General features: G+C 43.3%; 4 protein-coding genes across 4 annotated transcripts; 3 read left to right on the forward strand and 1 right to left on the reverse strand.

Annotated features, from left to right (window-relative positions):
• Nucleotides 1–2,029: 2,029 nt before the first annotated feature.
• On the reverse strand, nt 2,030–7,183 carry dnajb11 (DnaJ heat shock protein family (Hsp40) member B11). Its single transcript, XM_084478328.1, has 10 exons — nt 7,012–7,183; nt 6,379–6,535; nt 5,855–5,952; nt 5,450–5,582; nt 5,173–5,315; nt 4,912–4,994; nt 4,718–4,775; nt 4,139–4,250; nt 3,778–3,937; nt 2,030–3,534 (listed from the first exon to the last, which is right to left on the reverse strand). The coding sequence occupies exons 1-10, from the start codon at nt 7,083–7,085 to the stop codon at nt 3,470–3,472; spliced, it is 1,083 nt and encodes a 360-aa protein (XP_084334454.1). The 5' UTR covers nt 7,086–7,183; the 3' UTR covers nt 2,030–3,469.
• Nucleotides 7,184–7,454: 271 nt separating this feature from the next.
• Nucleotides 7,455–12,609, forward strand: tbccd1 (TBCC domain containing 1). Its single transcript, XM_084478315.1, has 9 exons — nt 7,455–7,633; nt 8,129–8,193; nt 8,272–8,538; nt 8,871–9,032; nt 9,246–9,362; nt 9,568–9,817; nt 10,192–10,378; nt 10,608–11,144; nt 11,609–12,609. Exons 1-9 carry the CDS (start codon nt 7,594–7,596, stop codon nt 11,853–11,855), a joined length of 1,872 nt encoding a protein of 623 aa, XP_084334441.1. The 5' UTR covers nt 7,455–7,593; the 3' UTR covers nt 11,856–12,609.
• Nucleotides 12,610–13,832: 1,223 nt separating this feature from the next.
• Nucleotides 13,833–14,830, forward strand: crygs2 (crystallin, gamma S2; the record flags this gene model as incomplete). Its single annotated transcript, XM_084478366.1, has 2 exons — nt 13,833–13,931; nt 14,558–14,830. The coding sequence occupies 2 exons, from the start codon at nt 13,833–13,835 to the stop codon at nt 14,828–14,830; spliced, it is 372 nt and encodes a 123-aa protein (XP_084334492.1).
• Nucleotides 14,831–17,737: 2,907 nt separating this feature from the next.
• On the forward strand, nt 17,738–22,473 carry rab5b (RAB5B, member RAS oncogene family). The gene is made up of 6 exons (XM_084478540.1): nt 17,738–17,809; nt 18,791–19,118; nt 19,479–19,630; nt 19,738–19,860; nt 20,316–20,409; nt 20,579–22,473. The coding sequence occupies exons 2-6, from the start codon at nt 18,953–18,955 to the stop codon at nt 20,692–20,694; spliced, it is 651 nt and encodes a 216-aa protein (XP_084334666.1). The 5' UTR covers nt 17,738–17,809; nt 18,791–18,952; the 3' UTR covers nt 20,695–22,473.
• The last annotated feature ends 279 nt before the right edge of the window (nt 22,474–22,752 follow it).

A 22,752-nucleotide genomic window follows, 5' to 3' on the forward strand; every position in this document is an offset into this window, starting at 1 on the left:
TTGTCGGGGATCGAGTCTATTGCAGAGTGTGTGTTCTTCCCTGAGTGAAGCTGTGGGTGTATTTGGTTCCAGAGCTCTGCTCAACATAGCCTTGCTCCCGACAGGTCAGGCACCATTAACAGAGCACACTGCCATGTCAGAGCAGGTCAAAACACCCGCTGGCGCCGCCGCCGCCACACACACACACACACACACACACACACACACACACACACACACACACACACACACACACACACACACAGCAAGAGAGAGAGCGAACCAGGGAGCCAGATTGAGAGAGCGAGAGAGAGAGAGAGAGAGAGAGAGAGAGAGAGAGAGCGAGAGAGAGTGAGAGAGAGAGCGGCAGAGGCAGATTGCTCAATTAGCCCTCCTCTAGCTTGTGCCTCTCTTAACCCTGCAGCTACACTTACGAGCCATTACACTCAGGGTCAAGTGTGATCCCTGTACTTATCTGCATCAACAACTCATATGCTGATGCATGTGCACGTGTACATGCATATGTACAAATACACACACGCTCACACACACACACACACACGCACACACACACACACACACACACACACAAAATACACAGCTGACACAGACATGCGCACATACACAGCACACACCTTTTGGGGGGGGGGGGGGAGGATGTAGGGTAATAAAAAGGGATTTAATAATGGATGTCTTCAGAGAGGCAATGCTGCCCTCATGTGATTGGTACCTACAGACTTTCCAAATACACCCACACACACAGACACAGTAAATAAATTCAACCATGCTATCATTACTGACGTAGGCCCGTCTTCTGACACCACATCTGAGTGGGGAGGCCACGCCTGAGCCACCTCAGACTTAATAATACGCCATTGCGGTATTTAGTCATCAACAAGTGCGCGACTTCAATGAGATTTGACATGTGTGAACTACGCGCTACACCTCCCATTAAGGTTTTTTTTTTCGCCCCCTTGTGCGGGTGTGTGTGTGTGTGCGTGTGTGTGTGCGTGCTATGGTTATGAGCCAAGTCCCACCGGTCTTATCAAGGTTAAAGAGAGGGTGCGTTTAAGCGTTTAAGGATGAGGTAAAACAGTGAGATGTTCTCCTGGGTCTGATCACAAAGCCCTCTCTCTTTCTCTCTCTCTCTCTTGTCACAGTCGTTCTCTCTGTCTCTCTCCCATTGGAGCCACTCCAGGCTGATAATAACTCCGGGATGTGTGGTGGGCCCGCAGAGGAAACTCCCTCCACCACAGCCTTCCACTATCACTGTGGGAGTTCATCCGACACACACACACACGGACATGGACTTAACACAGACACCCATGCACAACACAGATTCACACAAGCACGCAAACACACACGTGTGTGCGAGAGATCGGATGCACACGACTTTAAGGGTAATACTGGGTTATTACACACGCTCAGCTAATACGCACAGACAGACAGACCAAGGGACGACCCCCTTGCTGTGGGCAGATGAGCAGACGCTGCACCACACCAGAGACTATCTGTGGCCCAGTAGATTCCTGTGGACGTCCACTGCCTGCAGCACCCAAACACAGAGAGTCCCTGAGAGACGACCGCCCACACACCCTGTCTGCTCTCCCACACACACACACACACACACACACACACACACACAGTACGGCAAATGGACACAGTAATGAAAGAGTATTTAAATATATTATAAAATAATGCAATAATAACAAAATACTATTATTAAAATCAGAAATAATGTGAATAACCAACTTTTACAGCAGCAGTGTTCTGAGAGCACTCCTGTCAGTCATCTAGAGACGTGTGGACGTGTAAGTGGAACCATCTGGGTCATAGCGTGTGTCAGGGTGTGACAGGAGTCGTCCCAGTGTGAGACAGAGACCACCCACACAAACACACAATTCGACACCATGATATAGTATCAATATCTCAACAAATAATCTGGAGCGAAACTGCTGTATATCTATAAATAGTGTATTATTGTGCAAACCCGACCGTATGGTCGAGAAGATTCTCGTGTCGCAAAACCAATTAAAGGAAAACGTTACATTTAGTTTTTATTGCATCATTAGAACTGGTCAATATCTCATCAATTAGAGAGCAGGTTTCAAAATGTTCAACCCATTTATTCAAGGATAACAAAACCTCTTCAGCAAAATACGTCCAAGACTATACAAATCGCTTCACTTGTTGAAATCCGTTCCATCGTCGTGGCAAATCTGTCAAGGTGTGTTTTAACTGAAGCTCTGATGCCATCCACTGGTGAAATCTTGCTACGACAATAACCTTTTTTTTTTAATAGAATCTGAATTTTGAAATGTCTGTCAAAAAGTACATTTTACATACACTCTGTAAAACTGGCCAGAATCTACAGCAAGACTTTCCATTTCCATTTTTAGATGAACAACCGAATGTGATGTCAGATTTCATGTGGGGCAAAGTGAAGACTGTAGGAAAAAGTAAACAACTACGAAGAGAATGTTTTAGGTTCATTCACAGTCAAAAGTTTGTCAATGCTTTGTCACAAAAAAACTGCCAATCAAGATTTGCTTGATCAGTTTGGAGAACGAGTGAGAGTGAGAATGAGAGCACAGAGAGTGAAAGGTGCTAACTGAAAGCAGACAGAAGACCTGTCCTGTTTCAGTCCCCCAATTCATTGTAATGATAGAATTCCACTTGTTCGGATTAAAGGCCAACATTCAGGTTTCACCTGGACGCCCAACAAGGATGGACAGAGCTTGCATTCCACTAAAAGAATACCCACAACCAAACGGAGAGCACAAACATAAATAAGAGCCAACAAAACACACCAATATCCCCCTGCCTATTTTCTATTTACAGCCAATCCGGGATTCCAAAAACGAAAAATAGGTCATCGTTATAAACCAACTATTTGGTCGTCCTACATTCATTTAAAGTAATGAAGAAAAGACGGAGGAGTGGTGTGGCGTCTTGTGGAGCAGGGTTCAACGGAGGTTGGGTTGAACCGTATCTTCACAGTCTGTGTGCATCTTCAGCATCCAGTTCAAATGCGTAACCATTATAGTGATTAGAAAATGTTTGCGTGTGATTGAATGATTTTTTTTGTGGCAGGGGGAAAAAAAATGCAACAAAAAATATAACGGCCAAAGAAAAATGATGATGGGGTGTTGGGGGCTGGGGGGGAAAATAGTGGGACAAAATGGACACTACATGGGTTTATGGCATCCTATTTAAAAATGTAAGCAGCCAATGTGCCACTCTTTTAAAGTTATAGAACATAAAAAAGTAAAATCAAAAAATAAGTAAAAATCAATCAGTTTAAGCTATCCTGAGAGAAATCTCAAAAAAATAAATACACCCTGGTCTGGTGCATCGAGCACACTTATGATAGTTGTCATTGCATGTGTTACTGTGTGCATGTTCATGTCTGTATATATTTATGTATCTATCTATGTGTATGTATGTGTGTGTTTTGTGATAGAAAGTCCAGACTGTGTCCATTAGTAGGTTAATATCCTTGTAGTCCATTGTAAATCTTCTGTACCGAACTTTGCTTCAGGAGACTCCGAATGCCTAAAACAGATGAGGGAAAAAAACAAGAAAATAATTAGAACACAAAGCAACAGACAATGTTGAAGAATGTCCAAAGTAAATAAGAGCTTATTGTATACATCAAAGCCTAGAAGGTTTCCTCATATTTGTATTGTCCCAGCATCTGCTGCACCATCTAGTGTAGCCCTTCCTTCTTCCCAGTCCCTTATCAATGGCTTTCTATGTGCCCCTCTCCACTCCATGCTCTCTCTCGTGTCTGCTCACCATCCTTCTGATTGTCATCCAACTGCGTCTGGGGAAACTCCACATCGAAGCTGATGATGAGGGAGCCACGGAGGTTGATGTTGTCGATGTTGGGCAGGCCTTCTCCCTTCTTCCACAGGCGAGCACCGGATTTCGTTATCTTGTCTCTCACTATATGGACCTGTAATTTACCACAAAACAAAAGAAAAACTGATTAAATCTAGTTTAAAATAAACAGTGTTAAGTGTTAACGTGTCAATCCTGTAGTCTTTACATGGCCATTATTTTTTTGAGCAATAATTTTTTGAAATATTAAAAACGACAAAATATTACTACACTATAAAGCACCTTATTCTTTCCTCAAGACATTTTCAAAACGCACCTTGTGTCCATCCAAGTGTGTGATGTCCATTTCGAAGCCAACCAGTGCCTCTACCAAGGAGATGGTGACGTTGGTGTAGAGGTCATCCCCCCGTCGCTCAAACACTGCATGTCTAAAAAGGAATGTAAACCCATGTCTTTGAAGCCATCCATACATACATCCCAGATTTTTCAGAAATTGACTTGTGTTGTTCGCAGATGAAAGCTTAACAATGGTTAACAAAGCTTAACAATGTTTGAATTGCCTCACTTGTTTCCTCATTCCCTCTATGACGAACATGAGATGGTAGAGTTTGAGCTCATAAAGAAGTCTACATGTGTTTGACGTCACCATGTGACTGCCTATTTGCATCAGGAATCTGTATGCGCAATACCAGGTCTATAGATGAGTACCATGACAATCATTAGTTGTACACTTCTTTGACAGTACATTGTGTATTTAGTAGTGCACTATGTGGGGTACCAAATTTGTACACTCACATTTCAGACAATTCCCTAAATAGTGCACTTCATAGAGAAGCAGGGGACCAATTCAAACAGAGCATCTTCACATAATAAATGGGATTGTAAAAGTACATACTTGAGGACTTTAATGCGGAATCGTAGATCCCCTGGCTCTCCGTCAATGTGGGGTTCACCTGTGCATCATGGGGACAATAAAATCGGAACTTTAGAAGCGCAAATACAAACATTAATCAAAGTCCCAGGGACAGACAGTTGGATTTAAGTGTCTGGGTAGCATAAGACTTAGGGCCTTGGTGAGGGGGCTGTTACCTTCCCCTATGAAAGGGTACTCCATCTCATCTCGCACCCCTTGTTCAATCTCCACCTCAAGGGTCCTCTCCTCATTGACCAGCCTACGATTAGTCACACAAACCACACATATTTAGAAGTAGAACATTATGCACATTTACAATAGACTTTTGAATAAGTAATAAATGAATAGAAACGTTAAGGTGCATGTGAAATTGTGTCGCAACTTGAGCGACGAAAGGGATCAACAATGGACTTGTGAGCGTTGCGGCTTTGACCCACTTGATGTTGGGGCACTCGTCACAGACCACCTCCTGGGTCATCTGGAAACGTCCCGGTCCGAGCTGCGTTGTCCTCATCTCCTGTCTGCAGTTGCATTTCCTCTTGCCGGGTGCTTCTTTGGCTACAGGCTTGACACGGACAACCTTTGTGGCAAACATAGAACAATAAATCAATTACAAAAGGTGTAAAAAGAAAATATACCTGTGACGCATATTGAATAATGCGTTGCATTTTCCAGTGATGATCGTATAGCCCGTTAGAAAAGGTATTCATCTACCTCAACAAAGTTCCCAGAGTACACCTCTTCTAATGTGACCTCTAGATCGAGAACGATGTCATTTCCTCTGGGGATGTTTCTATCCTGCTGTTGCCGGTTGCCACCAAACATGAATCCAAAGTCTCCAAAGAAGCTAAAAGGGTGAAGAGATGAGACGACTTGTAGTATCCAGGCAAACATACTCATTCAATAACGTTTCCTAAGTAATGTGTGATTGTGGCTTTATTTATTCCGTTATTTCTGTTAAAATATAAAACTGTAGTCTCAACATGTATTTGTACCAAGGGGGAAGGGGGTTCCAAGAGGATTCATTCATTCCATTCATTCATTCATTCATTCATTCATTCGAGCATGAATTCTCATGGCAACCAGCATGAAACAGCTATTTTTCATTATCCAACTCACCTTGAAAATATATCATTGTGTGAACCACCATGTCCTTCTTTTAGTCCATCCTCTCCATACGCATCATATTGTTTCCTCTTCTCCTCATCTGAGAGTACCTAAGAAGAGAAATAAAAGTACATTTCCATATATTGTAAAATAATTCAGACATGTATGCCACGGCCTTATGAATAAAACGATATCTTAGACATTGGGATCAGATTCAGAATACTCAAATACACCTGCAACACGGCTTCAGTATCTGAGCCACTCCTAGAGATCCACGTCGTGTTTTTGTGACAACCAGAGCAGTAACGCGTGTACCAATCACGCGCAGCCACACGGTCTGTTCGGCCAATCAAGATCGGTGTAGGGTTTCTAACGGCAACCAAATAGATAGCTTACTTTGGGATGATGATGATACGTTCTCAAGTTAAAAACATAACATACCCTGCAATGACTACCAGCTATAGTTATTTCCCTTCGAGTACAAACGTAATAAAATCTTACATCATGGTATAGTTGATTAAAAAACGTATGCCCACCTCATAAGCAGCCCCCAAGTCTGCAAATTTGTCTGCAGCTTCTGGGTCATCCTGGTTTCTGTCAGGATGTAACTGTAGAGCCAGCTTTCTGTAGGCCTTTTTGATGTCCCTGATTGAAGCAGCCTTGGTTACCCCCAAGATCTTGTAGAAATCTCGACTGAAGGAGGGGCATGCGAAAAAGGAGACGAGAGATTATATAAACAAATGCAGGCAATGCAGAATAAACCAAATGTATGGAGCATGCGCCCCAGCTCTATCGCCAGGCCTGCTAGTATGTTATAACATATTTTTAATGTTTATTTGATTTAGAAAAACAGCTAGCTATAGCAACCAACAGCAATGAATAGGAAACGAGCTGCTTCGCATGGTGGCAAATGTGAAACGTTTCATAGTCGTTACGATATGGACAACCACACTATAACGCATCGGATGACCGACTATTTAACTAGTTTGCAAGTCACTCGAATAGGTACTCGCAAGATACATCTTTATAGGACTAAACAACTGGCTGGTCTGGTTCCCACATGCAGCAGGGTGAGCTGTGCTCGGCTAGACCAATCACAAAGGAACATGTGTACCAGCTGGCTATGCCGACTTACTAGCGTGCATATATTGTGTAAGAGCATGACTTACCCTGCCAAAACCACCGTAATAAAATACAGGAGCAGACAGCAAACATTACACAGATTCATCCCCTTCGTGGCCATCGGTATTTTTTAAATTTGAAGAAGGCCAAAACAGCACCCGGCTTTTGAAAACTGGTGTAGTGCTGTCAGTCTATTAGCTTCTTCCTCCTGTCAGGGAAGACCCGCCCACTGCTGTCGAAGGCCAGCCCCTTTCTTAAAGATATAAACTATAAATCTGCATTTGCTTAGGTTGTATATCTGTCTTTAAAAATAAGATATAACCTAACTTTTACAAAAACACAGGTTTACTTCACGAATCAATGAATTATTTAGATTAATATTGAATCTATCTTGGACAGCAGAACTCGACATCCATAGCACAAGGCGCGCTCCCGTGCGATGCGCGCAACAGATGGAGCTGCTCAAATGTTTCTGTGGGCGCCAAATAGGAAGAGCCAGAAGAAACCTCCTCATCCTTCTCACTTGAACACCCCCTCCAAACATGTACACCATCAGGCTGGAGTGTTCTGGTCTTTCTTTCCACTTATGAAGAAGTTAATAACCCAATTGCCTTTGGTGGCATACCAAGATGGAACAACGTTTTCCCGGGAGCAAACCAGTGGCTAAAAGTAAGTCAGAAGCAGGCAGGTCTCCATCACACTCCATAGCATAGCTAGCTAACGCTAGCCACCCCGGTTTTACTGTTTTGTTTACGAGTGTAAAGGGAGGCGTGTCTATTACTGGAACGAAAGAAACGTATTGGAAAGTAAAGTCTAATAAAGCCTAGTGCATCGTACCTAACGTTACATCTGCTTGAAACCGAATTGTATTCGCTAACTAGCTGGTCTATCTTGGCAGTTGTCATGGAAACGTGTGTCATTTTTTCACATGATCATATTCGCCACACGACAGTAACGAAACATGTCTGTGCCATTTAACTTTTTATTTGTCTAACTGCCATTGCTCTGGTAGTTTGATCTAGTCTAGTCTTATATGCAATACATCCAGCCGTTCTCTGTAAATGTAGGATTTAGTTAACTTACTCAAGTTAATCTGCTCAAGTAATGTAGTATGACTATTTCTGTATATGTATGTGTAAATAAAATGTGGTATTTTCTGTACAGCCATGGAGTCAGGGTCTGTGAGCATATGGCCACGGATGGGGCCCTTCCTTTTGGGAGCACTGCAGGTAACTATACTGTACACATATGGCACTTCACTGTGGAGACATATCTGTGTCATATCTAAAGCATGACTTCTTTCAAAGGTGGCGCCCCCTTCGAAACTTGGGTTGCACTACCTTCGCAAGATGGCTCTGTATGTGCGTACAAGGGATGGCTGCTTCCCTATTTTAAGTTGGCCTATGTGGAGACACATCGCATGTGGGAAGCTTCAGCTCACAGAAGACCTCGCATGGCTCTACTTTGAGACCTTTGACCTCCTCACGTCCCGCCCCCCAGAGGAGAGACTGGGATGGGCAGAGGCTCTGTCCCAATGCTCGGACTCCAAAGAGCTTGACCACCAGCGAAGTAAGGTAAATGTAACTTCAGGTCATTGTAATTATAAGGGAATAGCACCTTATGTTTGGGTCCCCCATCTGGACCTGGATCATTTGATAGTTGAGAGGAGACTGGGAGGTGGTGGGTGCTAGTGAAGATCTAATGTTGTGGTTGGTAGATAGGTAAGTAACAGGCGCAGTCTTTCTCCTGAACTTAAGTTTATAGAACCCCATTAACGTCTTTTGTATAACATTTGACATTGTTCTATTCCCTTTACTACCATCATATGGTGTAGATTGTCTGAATTTGATGGGCTAAGATATGAAGGGGAACAGTGAAATAGTCCTCTCTCTCTCTTCCTTTTCAGTTATTCGTGGACACCTTGAAGTTCCTACTCTTCCTCTACATCCAGCAGCTGAACCGCGTGTCTCTGCGCACTTCTCTAATCGGGGAAGAGTGGCCCAGCCCACGCACTCGCTCTCCCTCTCCTTGCTCTGAGAGGGAGTCCAAGAACAGTTCCCGCAGCAAGGTTGTCCTAAAGTTTAAAAACAAACAATGTTAATACCTTGCATCACAGTAACAAAGTCACTAAAAAGCCTATCTGTCACTTTACACCTTGATTTAGAAACCCATCAATCGAGATGGAACTCTTTTGTGTAGTATCACTGTCTATGGTATCACTGCCCTGTCTCTTATTGCTCTCTCTCCTCTGTCTTTTCTCTTCCCTGCCTTGGTTCTGCAGAACTGGGATGACCATGCCCACTTGTCCTTTGTGTACAGCCACCTGGGGGACCTGCTGGAACTGCTGGTAGAACCAGGCCAACTCTCAAGCTCTGGCCAGGCCATACGAAGCAGTCAGGTGGGAGAAATGTTACTGCATGTTGTTCATTGAGTTTAAGGCAACAAACTTGGAGTAAGGAAAAGTGCTTCGTATTTGGGGTATACATGCATAATTATTATTATGCATTTGAGTATAAAATGCAGATCAAGAAAATGTGAATTTTCATTTTATTATTGTACCTTTTCAGACAATTGTAGCTGATTCTGCAGTCTCCATTTTCCAGGTGTCCCTGGAGGCAGTTCAGGGCTTGAGCCTCCTGCTAGAGGGCTCAGCGGACCCCGGTAAAGCCATTCATCCTGTCCACAAACTACTGACCAAAGCTCCGCTGCAGGCGCAGGCTGGCTACTCCAAGCTGAGTCGCTCCTTCCCCCTGCAGCAGCTGCTCACCTGTCTCCGGCAGAACCTCACTGTCAACCCCTTCGGCATAACCGCCTGCCTGCACTCGGGAAAGAAACTCACCTGGGCTCAACAGGGCAAGTTAAACATGACAGGCCGCCATGCCATGACGGTTCAATGGATTACCCTTTTCTGGAGTCCACAGCTCACTAGTGTGTAGCCTTTATGTGTAGAAATGTATAATGGGTCTGTGTCGAATGATGGCCTTGTTTTCAATCATTTGAATACAAATGATTGAAGTGTATACTTGGTCAATGGCTGTTACTTTAATACAATTCTGTGAACAATGCATTATTCTTTGCTTTTGATCTGCAATATTTGTGGATTTCGTAGGAAAAAGTAAGTGTATGATTCCGTCCAAAAATACAATGCATTTATGCTTTATGTGTAAGTTTGTGTAAAGACTGCACACACATCCTTTTCATTTAATCCTTGCATGTGTCCCTTGTAGTGGAGGGCTCCATGAAGAGGGTCAAGATAGTGAGGAACACCCACATGGCTCCAGCTGGTAGCGGGATGCTGCTGATGTCACAGGTCTTCCAACAGACGCTGGCTAAAGACTCGGACAAACTGACGGGCGCCAACATAAGAATACACAGATGCTCTCACGCCTTTATATACCTCCTATCGCCGCTAAGGTATGGCTCCATCATTCCTTGATTTTCTTGGGGGGACATATTGACAAGGTTATGTCTTGTTTTTTGCTTTGCTAAAGTGTGTGTGTGTGTGTGTGTGTGTGTGTGTGTGTGTGTGTGTGTGTGTGTGTGTGTGTGTGTGTGTGTGTGTGTGTGTGTGTGTGTGTGTGTGTGTGTGTGTGTGTGTGTGTGTGTGTGTGTGTGTGTGTGTGTGTTGCGCAAACCCCTCCAGGTCAGTAAATGTGGACAAGTGCCACAACTGCACGCTGGTCTTGGGTCCCGTGGAGACCAGCGTCCACATCCACTGCTGTGAGGATGTCCGGGTGGTGTGCGTGGCCGGCCGCGTGTCCATAGGAGCCTCCTCTCGCTGCACCATCCACGCACTGACCCCAACCCGCCCACTGCTGCTGCCCGGGAACACGGACATCACCCTGGGGCCTTTCCACACGCACTACCCCACCCTGGAGGACCACATGGGCAGCGCGGGGCTGGCCGTGGTGCCCAACGTCTGGGATCAGCCCTTGCTGCTAGGTGTTGACGGCCTTGTCCCCCACTCGCTCAACTCTCCTTCCAGCACAGACTCTTCTCCGGGCTGCTACCGGCTCCTGCCCCCGGCAGAGTTAAACGCTCTGGTGGTGCCTTTCACGATGGAGGGGGACACGTGCGAGGTGCCGGGTGGGCTGCCTCCAGCGTACCAGGCAGCGCTCGCTCAGAAGGAGAAGAGGATCCGGAACATGCAGAGAATCGTGTCGGATTCCCAGCTCAATGAGTGAGTGCCAGGATTCACTTCTGGTCCTTTTATGGTAGATTTAGTTTTGTTACATGGATGACGACACAGCATTGTAAACTTGCCCCGTCATTCCTAAATTAATCAGACACTGAATTAATGTAATGGCCTTTTTTTTTTTTTCAATCAAGGCTGATGTGTAATCCTAGAGCATGTAAGCTTGCAGCATGCATAGATAACTTGGTAGCATTTCATGCACTGGAAACCTAGTAGCAAATGTGCAGAATAAAGAGTCTGGAATAGTAATGCTGCACAGCTAGTATTCAAAGCCAGTTTCTACTGAAGCTTGTACTAAAGGTGCCTGTGCCTGATTCTGATGTGTTCATTCATTGGATGTCCCTGTGTCACTTGATGGTGTAGAAGCATCTTTTGACAGTTGCCTTGTTCGCACACTTGTGCTCCTCTTTGATTCTTCTGTAACGTAATGTGTTTTGCTCTGCTTCCAGAGAACAACAATGTCAGTTCCAGGAATTGGTGACACAGCACTTCCTGGATTGGCTTCGAGATATGGGCCACATTCAGGAGCTGTCCAACCTGGCCCCCCAAGCCCTGCCTAGTCAGGGGCCCTCTAATGGACCCTCAGCAGACTCAGACGGCCAGGCCCAACCAGGAGCTATCGATGTTAATGAAGCCAGAATTAGACACGCAGTGGAGCAGACACAGGTGTCCTCAAGTTATTACGCAATATGTTGACCTAGTCTTTTTTGTTTTTATCAGGGCCCCCACTATTGGAACACCCCCTGGTTAATGGGTTTATTTTTGTTAAAGTGCTAATGAACTAAAAAAAATGGGAAATCAAGTTTTAAACATTGACAACAAATCAAATAAAGCCAGAAATGTTATTTTGTTATTCAAGTTATTGTGTAGCATATGATATGCTGAAATTCACCCGGTTAACAAAACAATTAATACGATACGATATGATATAATACGATATAATCCCCAGTAGGAGAAATTTGTTAAAATCTATCCAACATTAAAATGTGCTTCACACTGTCTTCACAAACTGATAATTTATTGCAAGTAAGGTGAGACAATTGATCATTTTATGAGTGAGTGTGCAGACTTCTGAATAGATGCCACTGTTTATGGTACCCCTATGATACAATGCCCCTTCTTTGGTAGCACTTTTCTTCTTCCTCCTATTCACACCCTTAACCTCAAACAAGCATGACTCCTAAGTGTCTCCTGAAATGGCTACCAGAGCTCGATTTAGCAGGTTCATAAAGCGTATAATAGAACATAACGGTAGAACTATAATAAATATTACGGGAGTATGTCCTTCAGGGTATACTGAATGATAGGGTATTTAGGTTTAATGGACCTTCTCAGTATGTATATATGAAGTGCTTATGTTATAAAATGGATCCTAAATGCTGTAACTTATGAAAATGCTGTCACCTTCATCCTTATGACCAGTTTGGGTCACTATGTCAATACAAATGGAAATGTACTGTTTTGCCTTTATTACTGTAGCATAGTGATCAAAATGACCTTTCCTCTTCAATTGCACTGCAGCCTCAAATAACATTCTATGAATCCTGTTAATAAAATACAATCAAACAATGAACAAACCTGCTTGTGTGTTTTTATGTGCATTTAAAACCGGCAGAGCGTAGTATATTGCACTTGCAGTGGTACAATTCTAGAATGCATTTGGTACTGCATTTGACAACTGAAGTAACTTCTAGCAGCATGCCATTCTGCACCACATGGCAGGAGTTTGGCAGCCATTTGGTGCTGCCAGGTGGGCTGTGTTTTGGTGCAGGCAGGTTGGGTGGGCAGGGGGGCATTGGGAAACGGGGTCAATGGACCCGCATGCCATCCCACCACAACCCCCCTCACCATTATACCATAATCCTGCCTCGCTTTTCTGGAAAAACTGAATAGCACCAGAATCACTGAGTCAAATTTTGGATCTCATTTTCATGACAAAGCGATTGTCCACCGTACTACCCACTCCCATACCTGTGGCCAACCACTGTGGCTGTTGATAGAAGTGGATATAAAAGGAACCGTGGATGGACTACTCCAACATCCAGGCCTTCAGGGAACTACTAGCACTCAACACCATCAACAAGGCTAGCCTATACACTGCATCCAAGATGGGCAGGGTGAGTAACTGAAGGATGCATTAAGGACCCAAATGTTTCTAAGTGTACATCAATGATGGTTCTGGAGTTGTTTACAAACTAGACCTTAGGTCAGATCTTATCACCTGATTTGATGAAGAGATTTAATCTCAACTATAAGAAGGATTCTGCCATGTCTGTGGTCAGCAGGTGTTTCATGGCATTTGTTTTTATGCAACACTGCTCTAACTATTATTTTTATTTTCAAAGTTTTATTTGGCTATGGTAGTCAATATTAATCCTATATACCTAATACAACGCTGCTTGCAAATCCCAATGCATTTTGGGGTTGTTGTTATACCGCCAGAACAGGTTTTGCCTCATTTTGAAAAACAAAATGCTAAACTATCTGGGGACAGTGATTAGGTTGACAGACAGGAGTCTTTCCTTCCAGATTGTCTTCTATGAGGATAAGAACTTCCAGGGCCGCCGCTATGAGTGTGACAGCGACTCCTTGGACTTTCACTCCTACCTGAGCCGCTGCAACTCCCTGCGTGTGGAGAGTGGGGCCTGGGTGGTCTACGAGAGGCCCAACTACATGGGCTCCCAGTACGTCCTGACCAGGGGGGAGTACCCAGAATATCAACGCTGGATGGGCCTAAATGACCGCCTTAGCTCCTGCAAGATGATCCAGTTTGTAAGTCAGATTCTGCCTGTGGTCTGCTGTACAACATCTTTCTACTGCAGTTTTCACCTATAAATCCAATGAAAGCCTCCTCTGTTCAGTACATATGAACCCAGGAGGCAAGGTATCACAACTGTTCCTGTCATAGGGGCTATTCACTTTGGAGTGCAAGCAAAGCCACACTGAGTAAGAATAAGCTGTGAGTCCTGCAACAGCATTCCAACATTCCAACAGGTCATGACAATAGCATTCGTAACCTCAGGCTTTTGTCAATAGATATCAACACTCTGGTGTTTTATTGACATGCTGTTGCTGTGATGAACGCTATTATCAGCTGACCCAGTGTACCAGGGACTCATCTTACAGTTGTCATACCGAAACACACACTGGATAGTTTTCTGCATGTGTATGTTGGTGCTGCCCACTGTTTGTAACAGTTGTATAATTGTATAGTTGTATGAAAAAATATGTTTCAGAGTATGGATGAGAAAACTGTACAGGCAGTGACACAAACACGCATTACGAGGTGAATCCAAAGTATGTTTTTTCCTATATGTCTGGATGTGATCCCATCCCTTCACCTTTTTTTCTCTTTCCCAAACCACCTCTCACCCCTCTGCTTCACCCACCGCTCCCAGTCAAGCGGGTCCCAGTACAAGATGCAGCTGTACGAGAAGGCCGACTTCCGGGGCCAGGCCTACGAGACCACGGAGGACTGCCCCTCGGTGCAGGACAAGCTCCGCCTGCGGGAGGTCTACTCCTGCAAGGTCTTCGACGGCTGGTGGGTCTTCTACGAGCTGCCCAATTACCGCGGGCGCCAGTACTTCCTGGAGAAGGGCGAGTACTGCAAGCCCGGTGACTGGGGTGCCGTCAGCCCGGCCGTGCAGTCCTTCAGGCGTTTCACAGAGTGACTTGGACCAAACGCAGCAGGCCACCAGCCGACATTTGGCCCAATGTGACTGAATGGTGTGTTCTATGAAGGGTATGCATCAGCTCTGGTTCAGTATTTTTGAATGAATTGTCGTGAATTAAAAACTGAGGGTTCAACCAAAATAAAAAATATATCTGGTGGCAAAAGTTGGCAAGACCATTTCTTTGTTTTGTATGGTGTGTACTTATTATCTCTGTCATTGGGAGAAAGCCCATGTTATTCGTTTTATTAGAATTGACTGGATGCAACTATAAAAAAGTGGATTTCATCAGCCCATAATTAAGGTCATGATAAACAGAAAGAAAATGTGTGTGGGTTTTCCAACCAAACACAAACAGGAAGTCCTTGCCTGAATTTAAAGAGACATGTTTTGTTTTTGGAAGATAGTCTTTTACAGTATAGAGTAAAATATCTCCCAGCATAAAGCCATGTTTAAAGACTGTTCTAAGCAATTTCCTTTGCCAATACAACTTTCAAAAACATATTAAACAGTAGAGGATGACAACAGCAACGGTCACAAATTCCAATTCTTGGATGCCTTGGTAACCAAAACACAGTATGAGATCTAGAAGAAACTTGGGCTATTAAACCCACTAGGGAGAAATATAGACCCACTTAACCCAGTCTGTGGAGGACAACACACTAGTTGTTCTCCAGCCAGCCTGGGCCCTGACAAGGCACTTAGGGGCCGTAATCCTACCTCCTCTGCCGGAGCCTCCAGTAAGCAGGACCCACCCGGAGCCAAGTGAGATGGTGGCCATACCCAGTCCCTCTACACATGCCTTCCCTGGTGTCGTCCTACATACTAAGGGCCACAGAGGTCCGGGAGAGGCCAGCCACTGAGACTAGACACACTGAAGTGTAATATTAGTTTGAAAAAAGGTCCCCTGAAAAGTGCTGTGCTGTACACACAGGATATATTTGGAGTAGGATATTAGGATGGAGCTTCAAGCCCGACGCAGCTACTCTCCAGAACCTGATGCAGCGAGGCAAGTGCTGTCTTGAAGGGGTTAAGGGGGGCGGGGATGTGTGACTGCTGCATACGAGCTGTTGTCAGTGGGGGCTGGGTGTAGGGGATGTTTGGTGGAGCCATATAGACCATGGGCCCTCCTTGGAAGCTAATAGCCCCCCTCGCCAGTTCTAGCTGGCAGCCTGTGCACCGCAGGAAGTCCAACCCCAGAATACAGGGGTCCTGGGAGGACAGTATTTCATGGGTGCCTGTTGGTGGGTAGATGTGTCTTGATCCAATTGAGGTTCAAGCCATGCATTGAAATTTTATTTACAAAAACTGCCGCACTAACAAACAAGAATGACGACGGAAACTAATGTAAAAAAAAATAGACTGACTCTTGACCTAAGTCAACTGTAACTATCACCATCTCCAATGAAGCCATCCAGGCTTAAATAGACAAACCCATTCGGTTAGCTCCACCTCTGAGCTATATAGTTATGATTAATCAGCTTAACCAGCCAAAACAGAAAATGAAGGTGTATGGTCATAATCTCATAACATAATAACAACACAGTACAACTTCATTCATATATATACTACGGTGGAACAACTGGCATAACGGAATACACAAATGTCATAATGTAAAATTATTGACATTAGTAAACACAACACAAAAACTCTTAAAGAGTCCAAGGGTCGCATTATTATAACATTAGCTCTCATTCCTGTTTCCTCTCTGCATTTCCATCTGGTTTATAAGTGTTTCTTTAATATTTCAGTTTTTTTAAATTATGTAAATGGTCAGCAGAACATTATGTATCCCCTTTCACCAAAGACTCACTTTACTTATGAGACTTCATTTCTAAATGTTCTTGACCCACGTCCAGGCCATGGTCCAAAGTACACATCTGCCACCTGCCAATGGCAGATTTTGGCAGGTAAAAATACGTCAGGGTTATATATTATGACAATTGCTTGGCTGCTTAGACCTCGGCTGACCTGTTGATAAGTAAGGCTCTCCTGGCCACTTTACACACAAAATGTTCAATGAAGGCATCCTTAAAGTAACCATGGGCTGCTGCAGAGACCTTGCTCAACATTGCTGTCGTTCGTCCCAATGCACCTGAACACAAACAGCAAAGCACACCTGTATGTTAAGAATTATTTGCAGTGACGCAGCGAATGGAATCCCTTTTACTCAACTCACTCACTCACTCACTCAAACATACAGACAGTGAGTCAATGATGAGCGAAACCAGTGTCCTTCGCCTGCTTTGTTTCGTTCTGTTTGTGGCTGGCATAATTACAGCTTGTTTAACATGTTTATAATTCCATTTATTATATTATTTGCCAAGTTGGAAACATCAAAACAAAAACAGTTCAAACGATCTTCCCACTTCGTAAATATTTCCCTGGTCAAATCCTCGTTCCTAAAGCCGTACAAATTGCGCCTCACGTCAGCTCGGAAGTAACATTTTGAATAAACATGTGTCACTTCACTAAATGTGTATTGATTTATACTTCAGAGTGATGCCAAATAGACCACAAGAGTGGGACGACCATGAAACAACATAATAATTGAGAATAGAATTGAGAATTTTATATGTATTTGATACGTTTAAAAACTGTTAAATGATGACTGTTACTTAAATTGCCTTAAGTCATTATTTTCGGTCCAGAATGAAGAAAACACATGGAAAAACACAGCGTTTCAGATGATAGAATTATGTACTTTGTATTTATATATCGGTAATAGCATTTACATTTTATTATTATTGTATGTATTTATATGCTAGTTGCGGGACTCATGTTATGGATATTTGTTAAGAGTTGATCGTGGAGGTTTATAAAGAAGTGATTGTGGTTTATATTTAACAATGACAATGCGATCGTCAATGCGCCTGCGCGTCTTTCAGGAAGTGATAACAGCTTTCACCAGCTGATAGCTAAATTGTCAACATTGAAGGCTGCTGGCTCTCGGTTGCCGAAACGAAACCATTGCCCAAGGTAAGCGATACTGTAATTCAATTTAAACATGTGTATCGGTTGAATGTTTTATAAAATAAAATCATTAAAACAAATAGCAGAAGAAACATAAAGGCTCTGACCTGTTTTGGATTTCTCAACCTAACCGACCATAACGGAGTCCATTTGACACCTCAGTTACATTACGGGCTTGATGATGGAACTTATGTATGTAATAACAACCAGATCCAGAATGTATTCTGAACTCATAACGTTACAATAGCAATAACGCATCACATAATCCACGATATCCCAATGATTCCGCAGTCTTGTCTTTTTCAAATAGCCATCCATCATCCGAAGACGTATACAGTATAAAATGCAGCAGCATATTTGATGGGATGGTCAGCTGGACAATCGTGTTTTTAAAACGACTTGACAATCAGAATGTAGCTTAATGATTGTTATTAAACAAAAATGGTGTCCCTACTCATTACAAAAAAACGCACTGTGATTACCATTACTCCTTACTTACTTGGATAAAGTTACGTAAATATAGCACAGAAAGTGAGGAAGATCAGTAAGGTTTTTCCCGAACAGTGAGCTTGTAGGCCTACCCCTTTCTTTCAAAGGCTGTGCGTGTCTTGCATGTCAACATTGTATGCTTACTTCAACGATAACATCAAGCGTCTCTGTTGGGTCTATATCCACTGTCAAGCAAACCAATCCTGATGTTTTTTCATTTACCTTTACCGAGTTATTGAAACCTATTGTAAATTAAGTTGTGTGGAAGAAGTGTAAGGAACGCGCTGCCCTTGAGGGCAATTGTTGACTTGCTTTGACTCACTGTAGCTTAATGACATAACACAATCTCTTGAACAAACACCTGCTTTTAGAACAGGGGTGCAGACTTACTCAATTTGTGATGTGGCAAAAGGAATTACTCTGTAAATGGTCTGTAAACATTTTTAAGTAAATGAACTACATCTTGCTGTGTTATGCTTTTTTCTTCTAAATCTTTAGTCAAAGAAGTACAAGTTGAAGACCCATTGAGGACGATAACAAACCTTGAAAAAACTAAATAAACAAATACTTCCGAGACCCATTCCAGAAGCTACCGACCCCTCGCCCCGCCCCATCCAGCAGGGAGAAGGCCCAAGTACCGTGCCGTCTCCCTCCATCACTATGAGCTCCAGAGGAAGTGGAGGACGCACCAATGGCACGCTACCGCAGACCAAAATCTGCCAGTTCAAACTGGTTTTGCTGGGAGACATGGCGGTGGGCAAGTCCAGCCTGGTGTTGCGCTTCGTCAAGGGACAGTTTGACGAGTTCCAGGAGACCACTATAGGAGGTGTGCGAAATAAACAGCTTTGTACAGTTGCATATTTGTCCATCTGTTTGTAGGAGAAGACAAGAAAGTGTAGTTTGTAGTGATGAGGTTATTTGAATTCCAGCCGAAAGGTTTCTGGTTGGACCCCCAATGTCTGCAGCTTACCTGTAGGAATACTTAAGAAGGATGTCGGGTCCTTGGCTGCTGCTTAATGACCTGTATTTGTATTAACCGAAAGTAGATATAAAGTGTCTGTGTCTGCTAAATAGCTAAATAATAGTAGTAGTAGTAGTTGTGAGTAGTAAGTAGTTGAAGTGGCTTTTGGGGTTGTTCCATAATGAAGGATAACCTCTCAGTAACCATATTTCCCATTGGTCCCAGCTGCATTCCTGGCCCAGTCCGTGTGTCTGGATGACACCACAGTGAAGTTTGAGATCTGGGACACGGCCGGGCAGGAGCGATACCACAGCCTGGCTCCCATGTACTACCGGGGAGCTCAGGCGGCCATTGTTGTCTTTGACATCACCAAGCCGGTAGGCTTGCACTCGCAATTATTAAAATAATCTTTTAATGTCCCCCATCTGAAGAACCAAGGGAATATTGACATAATCTCACATGGGTATATTCTGCTTTGGTGCAGGAGACGTTTGACCGAGCCAAGGCCTGGGTGAAGGAGCTGCAGAGACAAGCTAGCCCGAACATCGTTATTGCCCTGGCAGGGAACAAGGCAGACCTAGCTGAGAAGAGACTAGTGGAGTATGAGGTAGTGTTCCTTATCTTCCTGTAATGTGCTTTGACTGGGCCGTGTGCAATGAAGTCTGTACTTTCCCTTTTGTCGAGGAAATGCATAAACCCAAGTGCATATGTTTTGAACTACAATTATAGTCTATATGATCCTGTTATTATGATCCTGTTTGTCAAGGCAAATTTGTGTACATTGAAAATATGAATAGGTAGGCTAGATCATGTATTGTTGATATAATCAACACCTGTTTAATTTGTAGGTAAGACTAAGGATTGTATGTCTTAAATTACACTTAATGAAATCATTGAGTGATTGAGATGGGTAATTAGAGGACAATTATTATGCAACCAATCTTTATCCCTGTTGACTACTTAGATATCATACATGTTTGTGATGTGATGTTATGTGGGTTTTGAAATCCCTGCGATTGTTCTTTGGTTTCGTGATTTTTCTGTGATTTGTATGTGAAATAGGAAGCCCAGACCTATGCTGAAGACACTGGCTTACTCTTCATGGAGACTTCTGCTAAGACGGCCATGAACGTTAATGAACTCTTCCTGGCCATTGGTAAGTGAGTTCACTGCATGGTATCTGTGCACAGAAACCATGCACTGAAATGATTACAATTGCAAGATTAGAATAATAGCTATTACCTTCCTGTTTCTAACTGATTTATCACAGAAGATAAAATGTCATCATTGATCTATAACTATTGCCCTCTCTTGTTCAAATGCAGCTAAAAAGATGCCAAAAACTGATACCCAGAACCCAACACATGCAGCACGGCACCGTGGAGTCAACCTACAGGACCCAGATGCTCACTCGAACCGGGCCTGCTGTGGTGGAAACTAGCTTTAGCTCTGACAACCCAACCATCCATCCATCCCCAAACAAACACACACACACCTAGCCGCACCTCCCACACTACTTGTCCCCCACCATCCCCAGCTCACCTTCAACCAGCCTGCAGAACCGGCAAGGCCGGGGTGAAGTCCCAGCCTCCACTCACACCCCTGCCTTGCCATGCCCCTGCCCCGCCCTCCCCCCTGCACCCTCGTTCTCTGGTCCACTCTTGCTAAAGGTCTGCAGAATGGAAGAAGAGAGTTAGGAGAAGGAGACTTGGAGGCAGGGGGCAACTCCTCACTGCATGCAGAGATCCTTGGAACAGATGAAGAAGAAGAATACAATTAAAAAAAAAAAAAAAAGACGATGAGAAGTCTTGATGGAAGACTATCCTAAAAAGGAGCGGGAGGTGTTGGTGTTAAAGACAGTGGTACAAGCTTAGTGTAGTACTTGGCACTAATCCTGAATGTTTTATGTTCTCTGCCCTTGTCTACAGTCACTGTCCCGCGTGTTTTTAAAGGGCCTACATCCTTGAAAGATGAAATGAAACCCAACCGGCTGATTTGGAGATGAATTTCCAGCCTGTTTTGGTTGATTGATTGTTTAATTGTTTTTTTTCCGCTGCTCATTTTAATCTAATTTAGCAAGGCTTGCCCCTGTTATCCTGCACCATGCCCTCTTCCCTCCTCACTGTGTAGCACTTCATACTGTGAATAATCCCCAAATCCTACCCCCCAACAATCCTGTGTGGATCTCTATTAAGTCCTGTACATGTGCAGTCCCATGTCCGAGCATACACTCCCAATGAGTCAAATATTTATTTAATTTATTTACCAACTGTTCTTAGTGTTGGGGGGGTTTGAGGCTGTGAGACTGGTTAGCACTGGTCTCCCAGCCTCATCTGCAACACAATCCGACACCATAAATCCAATCTCAAAATAGCATTAATATTACTGGATATATACACATTAAATTGGGCTAGTATAGCGATACACTAGCCTGAAACTGATACCCGTGTCAAACTAAAGCTCATTGGCCAACACATTTGGCCAAAATACCTTCAGAAGGTTTTTGATGATTACAGAATAGGCTATACATGATCACAAAACACACATCTTGGAGGATGATGACGCTCATATTATCATATATATCCCAATGTCTAACCATAAAGGGAAATTTAAACATGCCTCATATTATCCTGCTTTTAAGAGGATTTTTGTGTTCCTCATCTTAACCAGCGTCTTAAGGATCGTTTCTTGGTAAATAATAGAACTTGAGATCTTCATTGTTTTTTTATATATTTACTTTAATGTGCTTGGTTTGCCTCCCAAGGCTTCTGGGAAGAAAGTTGTTATGAAATGAAAACAGAAGTGCCTAGTCCCAAGTTTTCCTAATTGTGAATCATTTTTGGGACTTTTCTCTGAGGCATGTGTATGTAGGGCTCAGTGTAAGGACACCATCTCCCTGACAATGGCTTGTATTATAACCAATACTTTGGCACATTTTCACTAGGCTAATGGCTCTTTGTATGGTTGTAAAAAGGTTTATGTCAAATACACTGTTCTGTTACCGTCTACTTTAAATGAAGGTGTTTGTTGATTTTACCAGAGCACAGGTAAACCAGAAATGTATCTTTTATGGACTTAAATATGTTATACAATTTATTTCCACAAATGTAAAATTCTTGGAAAAGATTATTTGGCAAAAGTATTTAGTTCTGCTGTCATACATATTAGAAATTAAGATGCGTTTGTTCTGTTCAAAAGACAGCAGTGTCCCTGACTAATATTCAATGGTTTGGTTTGCATTTCTTTCCCAGGACACTTGAAAAATAGCTTAATGTAAAAACGTTTAGGGAAAAGATATAGGACTGAGTATTTCATTATCATGATTGCAAGCAAGTTCAGCAATGAATAAGTCATGTGTAAGGAAGGTGACATAAGTCAAAATGGTTTTCCTAACCATTTCAACATCAGCAACCAATGTTAAGTGTTGTTCAATAAAGCAGTATATGGTGCCATGAGCACAGAATGCTGCATGCTTCTCTCATTTTGCTCACAAAAGTAC

Source organism: Micromesistius poutassou (genome assembly GCF_964030765.1).
Source record: "Micromesistius poutassou genome assembly, chromosome: 14".
Taxonomy (NCBI): domain Eukaryota; kingdom Metazoa; phylum Chordata; class Actinopteri; order Gadiformes; family Gadidae; genus Micromesistius; species Micromesistius poutassou.